The 15363-nt window shown below is 54.0% G+C and overlaps 1 protein-coding gene across 1 annotated transcript in view; it reads left to right on the forward strand.

Moving 5' to 3' along the window:
* The first annotated feature begins 905 nt into the window (after positions 1 to 905).
* Positions 906 to 15363, forward strand: part of LOC140387379 (ras-specific guanine nucleotide-releasing factor 1-like) — a 220314-nt gene continuing 205856 nt past the window's right edge. The window contains exon 1 of the mRNA XM_072470386.1: positions 906 to 1271. Coding sequence (XP_072326487.1) covers positions 996 to 1271 — 276 coding nt within the window. The 5' untranslated portion in view covers positions 906 to 995. The remainder of the gene's footprint in view (positions 1272 to 15363) is intronic.

A 15363-nucleotide genomic window follows, 5' to 3' on the forward strand; every position in this document is an offset into this window, starting at 1 on the left:
CCTCTATCCATCGCTCGCTCCCTCCCTCTCTCCTTCCCTCTCTCGCTCCCTCTCTCTTCTTCCCTTCTCTCTCCCTTCCTCTCTCTCCCTCCCTCTCTCTCTCTCTCCCTCCCTCTCTCCTTCCCTCTCTCCCTCTCTCTCCCTCCCTCTGTCCCTCTCCCCTCTCTCTCTCACTCCCTCTGTCCCTCTCTCCCTCCCCCCCTCTCCCCCTCCCTCCCTCTCTCTCTCCCTCCCTCCCTCTCTCCCTCCCTCTCTTTCTCTCCCTCTCTCCTTCCCTCGCCCTCCTTCTTCTATCCTTCCCTCTCTCTCTCCCTCCCTCCATCTCTCTCTCTCTTTCTCTCCCTCTCTCCTTCCCTCCCCCTCCTTCTTCTATCCTTCCCTCTCTCCCTCTCTCTCTCCCTCCCTCCATCCCTCTCTCTCTCCCTACCTCCATCCCTCCCTCCCTCTCTCTCTCCGTCCCTCTCTCGCTCTCTCTCTCTCTCCTTCCCTCTCTCTCTCCCTCCCTCCCTCTATCCCTCTCACTCTCTCTCTCCCTCCCTCTCTCCATCCCTCTCTCTCTCCCTCCCTCCCTCTCTCCCTCTCTCTCTCTCCTTCCCTCTCTCTGCCTCTCTCTCTCCTTCCATCTCTCCCTCTCTCTCTCTCCCCCTCCCTCACTCCCTCTATCCCTCTCTCTCTCACTCTCCCTCCCTCCCTTCTCTCTCCTTCCCTCTCTCCCTGTCCATGGTGCTGAAATTAATTTGCCGGCAGCGCCGCGTGTTGCCGGATTGGGGAAGTTGCTGATTTGCGGAGTTGGGGCTGTGGCGATGATTTGAGTTTGTGTTTAGAGCCGGGTGGAGGTGGAGCCGGGAGGAGGGAGGGAGGGAGGAGCTGGTGTAGAGGCTGGGCTTTGGGGAGAAGGGGGGGTTTGGTTATTGTGCCAGTGGCTGGGTTTGGGCTGAGTTTTGTCTGGCTGGATGGAGCTGGGGGAAATGTGAGTCCCAGTGGCTGCGGTGAAGATGCAGAAAGGAATCCGCCTGAATGATGGACATCTCTCCTACCTGGGAGTCCTGGCCAAGAAAGATGGGACGAGGAAAGGTTACCTGAGCAAGAGGAGCTCGGACAACACCAAATGGCACAACAAGTGGTTTGCTCTGCTTCACAATATGTTGTTTTATTTTGAGAATGATTCCACCACAAAAGCCTCCGGTCTGTACTTACTGGAGGGGAGCGTGTGCGAGCGGGCACCGTCACCCAAACCATCGCTGTCAGCCAAGGAGCCCCTGGAAAAGCAGGTAGGAGACAGAGAGTCCAGTGCCCAGAGGGCAGTGCTTAATATCCAGTGTTCAGTGACTAATATCCAGTGTCCAGTGTCGAATATCCAGTGCCCAGTGCTTAATATCCAATGCCCAGTGTTTAATATCCAGTGCCCAGTGACTAATATCCAGTGTTCAGAATGTAGTCTCATATCCAGTGCCCAGTGACTAATATCTAGTGCCCAGTGTTTATAATCCAGTGTCTAGAGTGTAGTGTCTCATTTGCAGTGCGCCGTGTCGAATATCCAGTGTCCAGTGACTAATATCCAGTGTCGAATATCCAGTGCCCACTGTTTAATATCCAATGTCCAGTGTTTAATATCCAATGCCCAGTGACTAATATCCAGTGTTCAGAGTGTAGTATCGAATATCCAGTGACTAATATAGTGTCCAGAGTGTAGTGCCTCATATCCGGTGTCCAGTGACCAATATCGTGTCCAGAGTGTAGTGTCTCAAATCCAGTGTCCAATGTCTCAAATTCAGTGCACAGTGACTAACATTCAGTGCCCAGTGACTAATATCTAGAGTCCACCGACGAGTATCTTAAGTCCAGTGTGCAGTGACTAATACCCAGTGCCCAGTGACTAATATCCAGTGTCCAGTGTCCAATTAGGGTTCAGCCAGAGCGCCATAGGCTGCAGACTTTTGTTTTATGAAACAGTGCGCTCAGTCCCCGCGCGATAGACCCGAGAGCCGGGTTGGTGCCTCTGCTGCACCGCGAGATTCACAACTTGGACACAATAATAATCCCGGTGCAGAGCCTGCAGAACAATCCCGCCAAATACACAGGACGGGAAATGAGGGAGAATGCAACATTTTAAATTGAGCCTAAAAGCATTTTGGTGCAGTGGGCAATGTTAATGCCAAAATCTCAGAGCAAAACCAAGAGGTGCTCAAATCTCCATTATTGCCAACATTAAAAACAACTTTTCTTTTTGCCCCCCCCCCCCCCCCAAAGAAAAATGACATTTCTCCCCCTTTTGCTGGACTGTGCGGCGTTTAAATTATGACTGGACAATTTGGCTTTATCAGGGCGATGTGTGATTCTATTTTTACCAGTTAATCAGTCACAACACCAACCTTCACAAGGCAACATTCCTGAGCCTCAAACATGTTAACTGGACCTCCAGATAAAGCCGTTTCCCGCAGTGATTTGCTGCGAAACGATAAATTATGCAGCATGTCAGATGCAGGGGTTTATAAAATTAGGTAAAGTTAATTAACCGTTGCTTGGACAAGGTGCCTGGAACTAGTGAGGAGCGAAGCAGAGTTATTTTTGAAGCAGGGGGGAAAAAAGGCTACAGGACTTTGCGGACTCAACGTCTCCGCCCCGCGGGCGGAGAGGGAACTGCAGCCCCCCACACACTCACTCGCTGGGCATCTATCTAATTCACCGCTTTAATCACCCTCCAACCCCCAATTGTTCCTCCCCCCCCCCCCCCCACAAAAAAACCCACGTAAAGCAAAGCCAACGACTGCCCCCACCCCCCAAGTTGGGTGGGTGTGGGGGGTCAGTTTATTTGCTCAAGGGGGAAATATCTTAATGCCAAACTATAAATCCAGATGAATCCCTCTTTGACACAGGTTAAGTATTAGTGATGCCCTTGCCTCAATGATGTGTCACTAAAGTGTGTAGATGCCCCCCCCTGATAGAACCATCCTTTTCTCTCTCCCCTGTCGCGTGTTCTTTGTGTAATCTTCTTATTTAATCTTGCACCGTTTATTGTGAATATCTGACACACTCATGTCCTGCAGTGTCAAACTGCCCCCTGCACCATCAACGCGTGTTTTGCCCCACTGTACAAAACACAATGCTTCTGTGTATTGTATATAAACCCAAAGAGGTTTTGAGTTGCCGGAATGTCAGCTTGAGGATTTCAGACACATTGAGAGGAGGGGGGGGGGGGGGGGGGATTTTACATCACTGCAGGGATAATGGAGCAGTGAACACGTTCAGCAAAAACAGAGCAAGTGACACATAAACACACACATGCACACAGCCTCACAGACATCCTGGACACACAAAGGATTTGGACAACCCCAGCCAGCCCTGCAGTCTGACCTGTATTCAATCAATGAAGCTCCACATTGCAGTAGGAGATCTGCCCCCACTCTCTCTGCGACCAGGGCTATGGCACTGGAGGACTCTGCATCTGACTGGATGTATCCTTGGGCCTGGGGGGTGACAATGGGTGCCGAAAGTAGGACATTCCCCAGTTCCAAGAGTGAGAAAATGCAAAATGCACCAGAGAGGTAAACACCTGGATTCCTCTGCAACATGAAAGTTCAGACACTAATCCTGGAGTCAGAATGTGAAAATCAGGAAAATATCTGAGCTGGGATTGTGTGGGATTGAGAACTGGGATTGTTGTAAATGTGGGGACCAAGAGTTGGGATTGTATAGAGTGGGGGGGGGGGGACTGGGAGCTGGGAACGTGGGGACTGGGAGCTGCAATTGATAGGATTGTCGGGATTAGGAGCTGAGATTGTGTGTGCGGAGTCTGGGAGCTGGGACCATGGGGATAGGGAGCTGGAATTAATAATAATAATCTTTATTCTCACAAGTAGGCTTACATTAACACCGCAATGAAGTTACTGCGAAAATCCCCTAGTTGTCACACTCCGGCTCCTGTTCGGGTACACTGAGGGAGAATTCAGAATGTCCAGTTCACCTAACAGCACGTCTTTCGGGACTTGTGGGAGGAAACCGGAGCACCCGGAGGAAACCCACGCAGACACGGGGAGAACGTGCAGACTCCACACAGACAGTGACCCAAGCTGGGAATCGAACCTGGGACCCTGGGGCTTTGAAGCAACAGTGCTGACCACTGTGATACCGTGCCACCCTAATTGTGGGAAGTGTGGGGACAGGAAGCTAGGGTTACGGGGATTGGGAGCTCAGATTTGGGGAATGTGGGGACCAGGAAATGGAAATGCAGGGACTGGGAGCTGGGAATATGGGGATTGGGAGCTGGGATTGTGGGGAATGGGAGCTGGGAATATGGGCACTGGGAGCTGGGATTGTGGGGACTGGGAGCTGGGATTGTGGGGACTGGGAGCTGGGATTGTGGGGACTGGGAGTTGGGATTGTGGGGACTGGGAGCTGGGGAAATGGGGTTGGGCACTGGGAGCTGGGATTGTGGGGAATCTGGGGAACAGGAGCTTGGATCATGAGTGGTATGGGGACTGGAAGCTGATATCATGGGGAATGGGAGCTGGGATTGTGGGGACTGGGAGCTGGGAATGTGGGGACTGGAATTTGGGATCATGGGAATTGGGGCTGGGATCATGGGGGTTGGGAGCTGGGAGTGTGGGGAGTGTGGGGCTGGGAATATGGGGACTGGGAGCTGGGATTGTGGAGATAGGGAGCTGGGATTGTGGGGACTGAGAGCGGGGAGTGTGGGGCTGGGAGCTGGGATTGTGGGGCTGGGATGCTTGGATTGTGGGGAGTATGGGATTGTGGGGCTAGGAGCTGGGATTGTGGGGAGTGTGGGGCTGGGAGCTGGGATTGTGGGGAGTGTGGGGCTGGAAGCTGGGATTGTGGGGAGTGTGGGGACTGGGAGCTGAGACTGTGGGGACTGGGATCTGGGAATATGGGGAGTGTGGGAATGGGTGCTGGGTGTGTGGGGGCTGGGATGCTGGGATTGTGGGGAGGCTGGGGACTGAGAGCTGGGATTATGGGGAGTGTGTGGCTGGGAGCTGGGATTATGGGGAGTGTGGGACTGGGAGCTGGGATTGAGGGGCTGGGAGCTGGGATTGTGGGGAGTGTGGGAGTGGGAGCTGGGAGTGTGGGACTGGGAGCTGGGAGTGTGGGGCTGGGAGCTGGGATTGTGGGGAGTGCGGGAATGGGAGCTGGCGTTGTGGGGCTTGGAGCTGGGATTGTGGGGAGTGTGGGACTGGGAGCAGGGAGTTTGGGACTGGGAGCTGGGAGTGTGTGGCTGGGAGCTGGGATTGTGGGGAGTGTGGGACTCGGAGGTGGGATTGTGGGGCTGGGAGCTGGGATTGTGGGGTGTGTGGGACTGGGAGCTGGGATTATGGTGAATGTGGGACTGGGAGTTGGGATTGTGCGGAGTGTGGGGCTGGGAGCTGAGATAATGGGGAGTGTGTGGCTGGGAGCTGGAATTGTGGGCATTGTGGGGACGGTGAGCTGGGATTGTGGGGAGTGTGGGGACTGGGAGCTGGGATTGTGGGGAGTGTGGGGACTGGGAGCTGGGATTGTGGGGAGTGTGGGGACTGGGAGCTGGGATTGTGGGCATTGTGGAGACTGGGAGCTGGGATTGTGGGGAGTGTGGGGACTGGGAGCTGGGATTGTGGGGATTATGGGACTGGGAGCTGGGATTGTGGGGAGTGTGGGAACTGGGAGATGGGATTATGGGGAACGTGGGGACTGGGAGCTGGGATTATGGGGAGTGTGGGGCTGGGAGCTGGGATTGTGGGGAGTGTGGGACTGGGAGCTGGGATTATGGGGAGTGTGGGATTGGGCGCTGGGATTATGGGGAGTGTGTGGCTGGGAGCCGGGATTGTGGGGAGCGTGGGGACTGGGAGCTGGGTTTGTGGGGAGTGTGGGGCGGTGATCTTGGATTATGGGGAGTGTGGGGACTGGGACCTGGGATTATGGGGAACATGGGGACTGGGAGCTGGGATTAAGAGGAGTGTGGGGACTGGGAGCTGGGATTATGGGGAACGTGGAGACTGGGAGCTGGGATTATGGGGAGTGTGAGGCTGGGAGCTTGGATTGTGGGGAGTGTGGGGACTGGGAGCTGGGATTGTGGGGAGTGTGGGGCTGGGAGCTGGGATTGTGTGGAGTGTGGGACTGGGAGCTGGGATTATGGGGAGTGTGTGGCTGGGAGCTGGGATTGTGGGGAGTGTAGGGACTGGGAGCTGGGATTGTGGGAGTGTGGGGCTGGGAGCTGGGATTGTGGGCATTGAGGGGACTGGGAGCTGGGATTGTGGGGAGTGTGGGGACTGGGAGCTGGGATTGAGGGACTGGGAGCTGGGATTGTGGGGAGTGTGGGGACTGGGAGCTGGGATTGTGGGGAGTGTGGGGACTGGGAGCTGGGATTGTGGGCATTGCGGAGACTGGGAGCTGGGGTTATGGGGAGTGTGGGGTCTGGGAGCTGGGATTGTGGGGATTATGGGACTGGGAGCTGGGATTGTGGGGAGTGTGGGGAGTGGGAGCACGGATTATGGGGAATGTGGGGACTGGGAACTTGGATTGTGGGGACTGGGAGGTGGGATTGTGGGGACTGGGAGCTGGGATTGTGGGGATTGTGGGGACTGGGATCTGGGATTATAGGAAGTGTGGGACTGGGAGCTGGGATTGTGGGGACTGGGAGCTGGGATTCTGGGGAGTGTGGGACTGGGGGCTGGGATTATGGGGAACATGGAGACTGGGAGCTGGAATTATGGGGAGTGTGTGGCTGGAAGCTGGGATTGTGGGGAGTGTGGGGACTGGGAGCTGGGATTGTGGGGATTGTGGGACTGGGAGCTGGGATTGTGGGGAGTGTGGGGACTGGGAGCTGGGATTGTGGGGAGTGTGGGGACTGGGAGCTGGGATTGTGGGCATTGTGGAGACTGGGAGCTGGGATTGTGGGGAGTGTGGGGACTGGGAGCTGGGATGTGGGGATTATGGGACTGGGAGCTGGGATTGTGGGGAGTGTGGGGACTGGGAGATGGGATTATGGGGAATGTGTGGACTGGGAGCTGGAATTATGGGGAGTGTGGGGCTGGGAGCTGGGATTGTGGGGAGTGTGGGACTGGGCGCTGGGATTATGGGGAGTGTGTGGCTGGGAGCCGGGATTGTGGGGAGTGTGGGGACTGGGAGCTGGGTTTGTGGGGAGTGTGGGGCGGGGATCTTGGATTATGGGGAGTGTGGGGACTGGGACCTGGGATTATGGGGAACATGGGGACTGGGAGCTGGGATTATGAGGAGTGTGGGGACTGGGAGCTGGGATTATGGGGAACGTGGAGACTGGGAGCTGGGATTATGAGGAGTGTGGGGACTGGGAGCTGGGATTATGGGGAACGTGGAGACTGGGAGCTGGGATTATGGGGAGTGTGAGGCTGGGAGCTGGGATTGTGGGGAGTGTGGGGACTGGGAGCTGGGATTGTGGGCATTGAGGGGACTGGGAGCTGGGATTGTGGGGAGTGTGGGGACTGGGAGCTGGGACTGTGGGGAACATGGGGACTGGGAGCTGGGATTATGAGGAGTGTGGGGACTGGGAGCTGGGATTATGGGGAACGTGGAGACTGGGAGCTGGGATTATGGGGAGTGTGAGGCTGGGAGCTGGGATTGTGGGGAGTGTGGGGACTGGGAGCTGGGATTGTGGGCATTGAGGGGACTGGGAGCTGGGATTGTGGGGAGTGTGGGGACTGGGAGCTGGGACTGTGGGACTGGGAGCTGGGATTGTGGGGAGTGTGGGGAGTGGGAGCTGGGATTGTGGGGAGTGTGGAGACTGGGAGCTGGAATTGTGGGCATTGTGGGGACTGGGAGCTGAGGTTATGGGGAGTGTGGTGTCTGGGAGCTGGGATTGTGGGGATTATGGGACTGGGAGCTGGGATTGTGGGGAGTGTGGGGAGTGGGAGCAGGGATTATGGGGAACGTGGGGACTGGGAACTGGGATTGTGGGGACTGGGAGGTGGGATTGTGGGGATTGTGGGGACTGGGAGCTGGGATTGTGGGGATTGTGGGGACTGGGATCTGGGATTATAGGGAGTGTGGGACTGGGAGCTGGGATTGTGGGGACTGCGAGCTGGGATTCTGGGGAGTGTGGGACTGGGAGCTGGGATTATGGGGAGTGTGTGGCTGGGAGCTGGGATTGTGGGGAGTGTGGGGACTTGGAGCTGGGTTTGTGGGGAGTGTGGGGTGGGGAGCTGGGATTATGGGGAACATGGAGACTGGGAGCTGGAATTATGGGGAGTGTGTGGCTGGAAGCTGGGATTGTGGGGACTGGGAGCTGGGATTGTGGGGAGTGTGGGGCTGGGAGCTGGGATTGTGGGGACTGTGTTCTCTGGGAGCTGGGATTGTGGGGAGTGTGGGGGCTGGGAGCTGGAATTGTGGGGCGTGTGGGGACTGGGACCTTGGATTGTGGGGAGTGTGGGGACTGGGAGCTGGGATTGTGGGGAGTGTGGGACTGGGAGCTGGGATTGAGGGGCTGGGAGCTGGGATTGTGGGGAGTGTGGGACTGGGAGCAGGGAGTGTGGGACTGGGAGCTGGGAGTGTGTGGCTGGGAGCTGGGATTGTGGGGAATGTGGGACTGGGAGCTGGGATTGTGGGGAGTGCGGGACTGGGAGCTGGGATTGTGGGTCTGGGAGCTGTAATTGTGGGGAGTGTGGGACTGGGAGCTGGGATTGTGGTGAGTGTGGGACTGGGAGCTGGGATTGTGGGGAGTGTGGGACTGGGAGCTGGGATTGAGGGGCTGGGAGCTGGGATTGTGGGGAGTGTGGGACTGGGAGCTGGGAGTGTGGGACTGGGAGATGGGAGTGTGGGCCTGGGAGCTGGGAGTGTGGGACCGGGAGCTGGGAGTGTGTGGCTTAGAGCTGGGATTGTGGGGAGTGTGGGACTGGGAGCTGGGATTGTGGGGAGTGCGGGATTGGGAGCTGGGATTGTGGGGCTGGGAGCTGTAATTGTGGGGAGTGTGTGGCTGGGAACTGGGATTGTGGGACTGGGAGTTGGGATTGTGGGGAATGTGGGACTGGGAGCTGGGATTATGGGGAGTGTGTGGCTGGGGGCTGGGTTTGTGGGAATTGTGGGGACTGGGAGCTGGGATTGTGGGGAGTGTGGGGACTGGGAGCTGGGATTGTGGGGATTATGAAAATGAAAGGAAATGAAAATGACTTATTGTCACAAGTAGGCTTCAAATGAAGTTTATGTGAAAAGCCCCTAGTCGCCACATTCCGGCGCCTGTTCGGGGAGGCTGTTATGGGAATTGAACCATGCTGCTGGCCTGCCTTGGTCTGCTTTCAAAGCCAGCGATTTAGCCCTGTGCTAAACAGCCCCATGTTATGGGACTGGGAGCTGGGATTGTGGGGAGTGTGGGGACTGGGAGCTGGGATTGTGGGGAGTGTGGGGCTGGGAGCTGGGATTGTGGGGAGTGTGGAGCTGGGAGCTGGGATTGTGGGGAGTGTGGGGACTGGGAGCTGGGATTGTGGGGAGTGTGGGGACTGGGAGCTGGGTTTGTGGGGCGTGTGGGGCTGGGAGCTGGGATTGTGGGGAGTGTGGAGCTGGGAGCTGGGATTGTGGGGAGTGTGGGGACTGGGAGCTGGGATTGTGGGGAGTGTAGGGAGTGTGGGGACTGGGAGATGGAATTATGGGGAGTGTGGGGACTTGGAGCTGGGATTGCGGGGAGTGTGGGGACTGGGAGCTGGGATTATGGGGAGTGTGGGACTGGGAGCTGGGATTGTGGGGACTGGGAGCTGGGATTATGGGGAACGTGGGGGCTGGGAGCTGGAATTATGGGGAGTGTGGGACTGGGAGCTGGGATTGTGGGGACTGGGAGCTGGGATTATGGGGAACGTGGGGACTGGGAGCTGGGGTTGTGGGGATTGTGAGGAATGGGAGCTGGGATTAAGGGGAACGTGGAGACTGGGAGCTGGGATTATGGGGAACGTGGGGACTGGTGTAACAGACTGTGGACTGGAGTTGACCAATGTGACTGGGACAGTATAATGGAGGACATCAGGGCAGCCAATCAATGTGGTAACTGCCCCTGTGTTTGATTATCAGGAAGATAATTCTATTCATTGAGAATCAAACTAAAGAATGTTTTAATGTATATCACAATATTATTTTGTTCACATGTCAGCATCTCTGACAAAGTCACCATTTATTTCCCATCCCTAATTGCCCTGGAGGTGGTGGTGAGCTGCCTTCTTGAACCATTACTGTCCATGTGCTGTAGGTACATCCACAGTGCTGTAAGGGAAGGAGTTCCCGGATCCTGTTCCAGCGACAGTGAAGGAATGGTTAAATGTTTCCATGTGGGGAAGGTATGTGGTGTGGAGGGGAACTTCCAGGTGGTGGTGTTCCCATGTACCTGCTGCCCTTGTCTTTCTAGGTGGTAGAGGTCATGGCTTTGGAAGGTGTCTAAGGAGACATTTGAGTTGCTGCAGTGCACCTTGTAGATGGTACACACGGCTGCCACTGCTCACGGTGGTGGGGGGGGTGAATGTTTAGAGTGTTCATAAATGGGTTGCTTTTTCCTGGATGGTGTTGAGCTTCTTGAGTGTTGTCAGGGCTGCACTTATCCAGGCAAGTGGAGAGTATTCCATTACACTCCTGACTTGTGCCTTGTAGATTGGGGACAGGATTTGGGGGGTCAGGAGGTGAGTTACTCGCAGCAAGATTCCCAGCCTCTGACCTGCTGATATTAATATACCTGTGACTATACTGAAGAACAAACTTATATTTATTAATATATCACTGCCCTTGGCACTGAGGTTCTTGTGAACCCGCCATGCCCATCATTTTAGTCACATACTGCCCCAAGCAGGTTGGGTTCCTAACACATAATTACTGCAATGAGCTTCCTCAGGATCTGCCTTGGGCATAATCTTAGAATGAGAGCTGGGCTGTTCAGAGTTAGCGCCAGGAAGCATCTTTTCACAACCCTTCAGCCCTCGGTCCACAAAAGAGCTGTCCAGGCTGCGTAATGATTGAAAATATCAAAAGGAAGGTTGATCAATTTTTCTTGGTCAAGGACATTCAGGGTTATGGAATCGAGGCTGGTTATTGGAGCTACTAGACAAAGCAACCATGATATTTAATTGAACGGTGGAAGAAGATCATGGGGCTAAACGGCCTCTCCTAGTTCCTATGTTTGCTCCTTTCATTTGCGTGTGGGGCGTGAGTTCTCCAGGGCACCCCCTGCCCATCCTCCAATCGGGGTATTGATTAGCAGTCGAAAGTGAGAACCTTGGCACCTCAGCTTCACGCTGAGGCCACTGAAACCGATTAAAGTTCTTGTGTTGTTTCAGCTCAGGTCAGGGAGGTTGGCCACAACTGCACCAACTTGGAGCTTTACCTGGTGTTGCAATGAATCACTGAGCCAACAGGGGGCACTCTATCTCAGCATTCAGGCTCTTCCACCAGGATGGGCTCACTCCCTGGAGAAGCACAGTTCTCCCCAGTGTCCTGGCCATTATGAACCCCTCAACACATACCTAAAACAGATTATGTCTACTTTGTTTGTTCTATGTAATTAAACATGGTGAGATCCTGGAGTAATAAACAGCAACAACAATTGGCATTTATATCGCAGCTTTAATGTAGTAATACATGCCAATGCCCTTACCATGTTGGAATGTGATGAACAGAAAGTAGTGTTTGGAAAACAGGTAATGGGTCTGAGATACTGGTACACCCAGAAAGGCAATTCCTGGTCTTCAATAGCAGACTTAGTTTGAACAAGTGGATGACTATAATATTCCAGATGCCCAGTTTCTACCCTCACTACCCATTGCTGAGGCAGCAATGAGGCCTTTAATACGCATGATGTGCTGGGACATTAACTGAATTTCTAAAAAAACAAAATTGCAATGTGAAGGGTTTAGAAGGAATTTTGTCTTCAGCACTAGTCAAACCATTCCAACTTAATAAAGTTAATAAAGTATATAGAATCTTAAACTTTATTGATGGAGGAATTGAGTACAAGAGTAAGGAGGTCACGTTGAACTTGGACACAACACTAGTCAGGCCTCAGCGGAGACTGTGTCCACGATCCTGAGAGGTATGGACAGGGTAAGTAGTGAGAAACTGTTTCCATTCAAAACCGCATCAAGAAGAAAAGGGCACAGATTCAGAGTAATTGACAGAAGGGGTAAAAGATTTTCCACCCCGAGGTTAGTTGGAGTTTGGAACAAACTTCCCGTGGGGGTGGTGGAGGCAGGTTCGATCGAGGTATCCCAGAGGGAGTTGGATTGCTATCTGAACTGAAAGAGTGTGCGAGGTTACGGAGATAAGACAGGGGAGTGGGACTGGGTGCAATACTCTTTCAGAGAGCCAGTGCAGATGCTATTCTGGGTAATTCTTCCCCAAGATAAAAATAAAAACAGGAAATGCTGGACATATTCAGCAGGTCTGGTAGCATCTGTGGAGAGAGAAATAGAGTCAGCAGAGAGTCCAAATATGACCCTCCTTCAGAACCTCTCCAAGACCCTTAGTCTTGGGAAAGGGTGCAGAAGAGATTTACTCGAATGATAGTGGAAATTAGAGTCATTGGAGAGCTGGAGAGGTTGGTTTGTGTTCTAACCTCCACAAGGCCCATGAGGATGACCCGATTAATGTCCCCGTGAGCCTCGTGGGATACCGGCTCCCCCGCTGAGGAGTGGAGGCCATCAGTGAGCTTGTTAACTCAGTACCATACAAGCCAGCCCAGGTAGGGGCCGAGCTGCAGAGTTACCCCGTCTGAGACTCTTACCTTCTCCTAGGAAATAAACCATTTTTTGACTCTCCTTTCCGAACTCCTCCATGACTACCAAACCTTGTATTTCTTGATGTGGAGATGCCGGTGTTGGACTGGGGTGAGCACAGTAAGAAGTTTTACAACACCAGGTTAAAGTCCAACAGGTTTGTTTCAATATCACTAGCTTTGGGAGCGCTGCTCCTTCCTCAGGTGAATGAAGAGGTAGGTTGCAGAAACATATATATAGACAAATTCAAAGATGCCAGATAATGCTTGGAATGCGAGCATTAGCAGGTGATTAAATCTTTACAGATCCAGAGATGGGGTAACCCCAGGTTAAAGAGGTGTGAATTGTCTCAAGCCAGGACCACCATTCATTATAATCATGGCTGATCTCATGTTCAATCCTTGGTCCCGCCTTATCCCCATATCTCTTGACCCTGAGGATAGATCCAAGCACAGCTGGCAATGGCAACTGGGCCTCCGCTGTTACGTCTTCTCTTCATTCACCTGAGGCAGGAGCAGCGCTCCGAAAGCTAGTGATATCGAAACAAACCTGTTGGACTTTAAGCTGATGTTGTAAGACTTCTTATTGTATTTCTTGAGCAGAGACGATGACGAGACGATTTGACAGAGGTTCAAAGTCATGAAACATTTTGATGGATAATAAAGATAAACTGTTTCCGGTGTGGGGAGGGTTGGTAACCAACGGGACACAGGTTTAAGGTGATTGGCAAAAGAAGCAGACTGGAGATGTTCGTTACACTGGGAAATGCACTGCCTGAGAGGACAGATGAAGCAGGTCAGTCGTCACCTTCAACGGGAATTTGGAGACACGTGTTGGAGTTAAACAGCCAAAAGCCACAGTGCCTATCTTTTGTACGGGCCACGAAGAATCCAGCACGAGTTTTAAGGATACAAAGTAATAACATTTATTTACTATAACATATATACATAACAGTAGCAGTAACTTCCCTTGCTACATACTCCTTCCTGCTGGTTCCTGAACTGGCCAGCTTTATTTATACTAGGAGTTTACTAGTGGTTTCTCCGCCCCCCTCATTGGGGAAGTTCATACTCCCACAGGATTGTGGGATAGTCATTAGTCCCCAGCCAATGGTAAGTAGGCAGGTTATAACATCCCTCCCCCCCCAAAGTCCAAGGAATCCACCGGAGACCCTGGCGAAGGAGGGCGTCGGACTCGTTTTGCCGCAGGCCGGACACCATTTGCACGCGGCGCTGGATCAGGCGGCGTGTAACGAGACGGAGACCGGCGCTTCCGTGATGAACGGTGCAACGGTTGTACATCCACGGCCCGTGGACCCGAGGATTCCCCCTCTGATGCATCCTGTGTCTCCATCTCGGAGTCAGAGTCTGCTGCCTCCGTCATGTCAGCGTCTCTATCTCCATTCGGTCCCATAACGACCTGCGCAGGCTTCAAGTGAGGCACCAGTGGAGGTTTGTGAGGACTATCTTCCCTTGTCTCTGGTCTCTGCGGCTGTTGAAATGAGCTCCGGGGGCGGGGAATCTTTTGAGGGGATGGTCTTCTGGACCGAACGTGGTCTACATGTTTTCGCTGGAGCCGACCCTGGGCTTGCACTTGGTAAGAGAGAGGGCCCGTTTGGCGAAAGATTATACCAGGAACCCATTGGGCACCACCAGCAAAATTCCGAACGAACACTGGGTCACCGGGTGCAAACTGCCGAATCGGCTGATGCCGAGAAAATCCCTGTCCCTGCCGTTCTTGTGTGCGGCGTACTTTTGCGCCAATGTCCGGGAAAACCATACTAAGGCGGGTGCGAAGTCTCCGGCCCATTAGGAGTTCTGCGGGAGCTACCCCAGTCACTGCATGGGGGGTGGTCCTGTACGTAAACAAAAAGCGAGCCAGTCTCCTGTCCATTGATCCGGAAGACTGCTTCTTGAGGCCTCTTTTGAATGTCTGCACTGCACGCTCTGCCAACCCATTTGAAGCCGGGTGGTAAGGGGCAGTGCGGATATGGCGGATGCCGTTCATCTTCGTGAACCTCGCAAACTCCTCACTCGTGAATGGAGTGCCGTTATCCGTGACCAGCACCTCGGGGAGGCCATGCGTACTAAATGATAAACGCATCTTTTCAATTGTTGCGCAGGACGTTGTCCCCTGCATCTTATGCACCTCTAGCCATTTGGACTGGGCATCAATTAGTAGAAGGAACATGGATTGTTGAAAAGGGCCTGCGAAATCTGCATGCAAGCGTGCCCAAGGCGGCCCTGGCCATTCCCAGTGATGTAGGGGCGCGGCCGGCGGAAGCTTCTGATGCTCCTGGCAAATGGAGCAGTTTTGGGCCACCTTCTCAATGTCGGTGTCGAGGCCTGGCCACCAGACATAACTCCGGGCCAACATTTTCATTTTGGTCACGCCTGGATGCCCATTGTGCAAGTCTGATAGTATCAGCTCCTGACCTTTTTCCGGGACAATCACAAGCGTCCCCCACAAGAGGATGCCGTCTTCCACGCTGAATTCTGACAGCTTGGAGGAAAATGCCCGCAACTCGCCTGGGAGCTGTCTATGCTGCCCACCATACAGGACTATGTGCCAAACCTTTGACAGGACTGGCTCCGTCTGGGTCCACTCACGGATCTGTGATGCCGTGACAGGCAAGGTGTCCATAAAATTTAGGGTTGCAACC

Source organism: Scyliorhinus torazame, chromosome 12 (assembly GCF_047496885.1).
Source record: "Scyliorhinus torazame isolate Kashiwa2021f chromosome 12, sScyTor2.1, whole genome shotgun sequence".
Classification (NCBI taxonomy): Eukaryota; Metazoa; Chordata; class Chondrichthyes; order Carcharhiniformes; family Scyliorhinidae; genus Scyliorhinus; species Scyliorhinus torazame.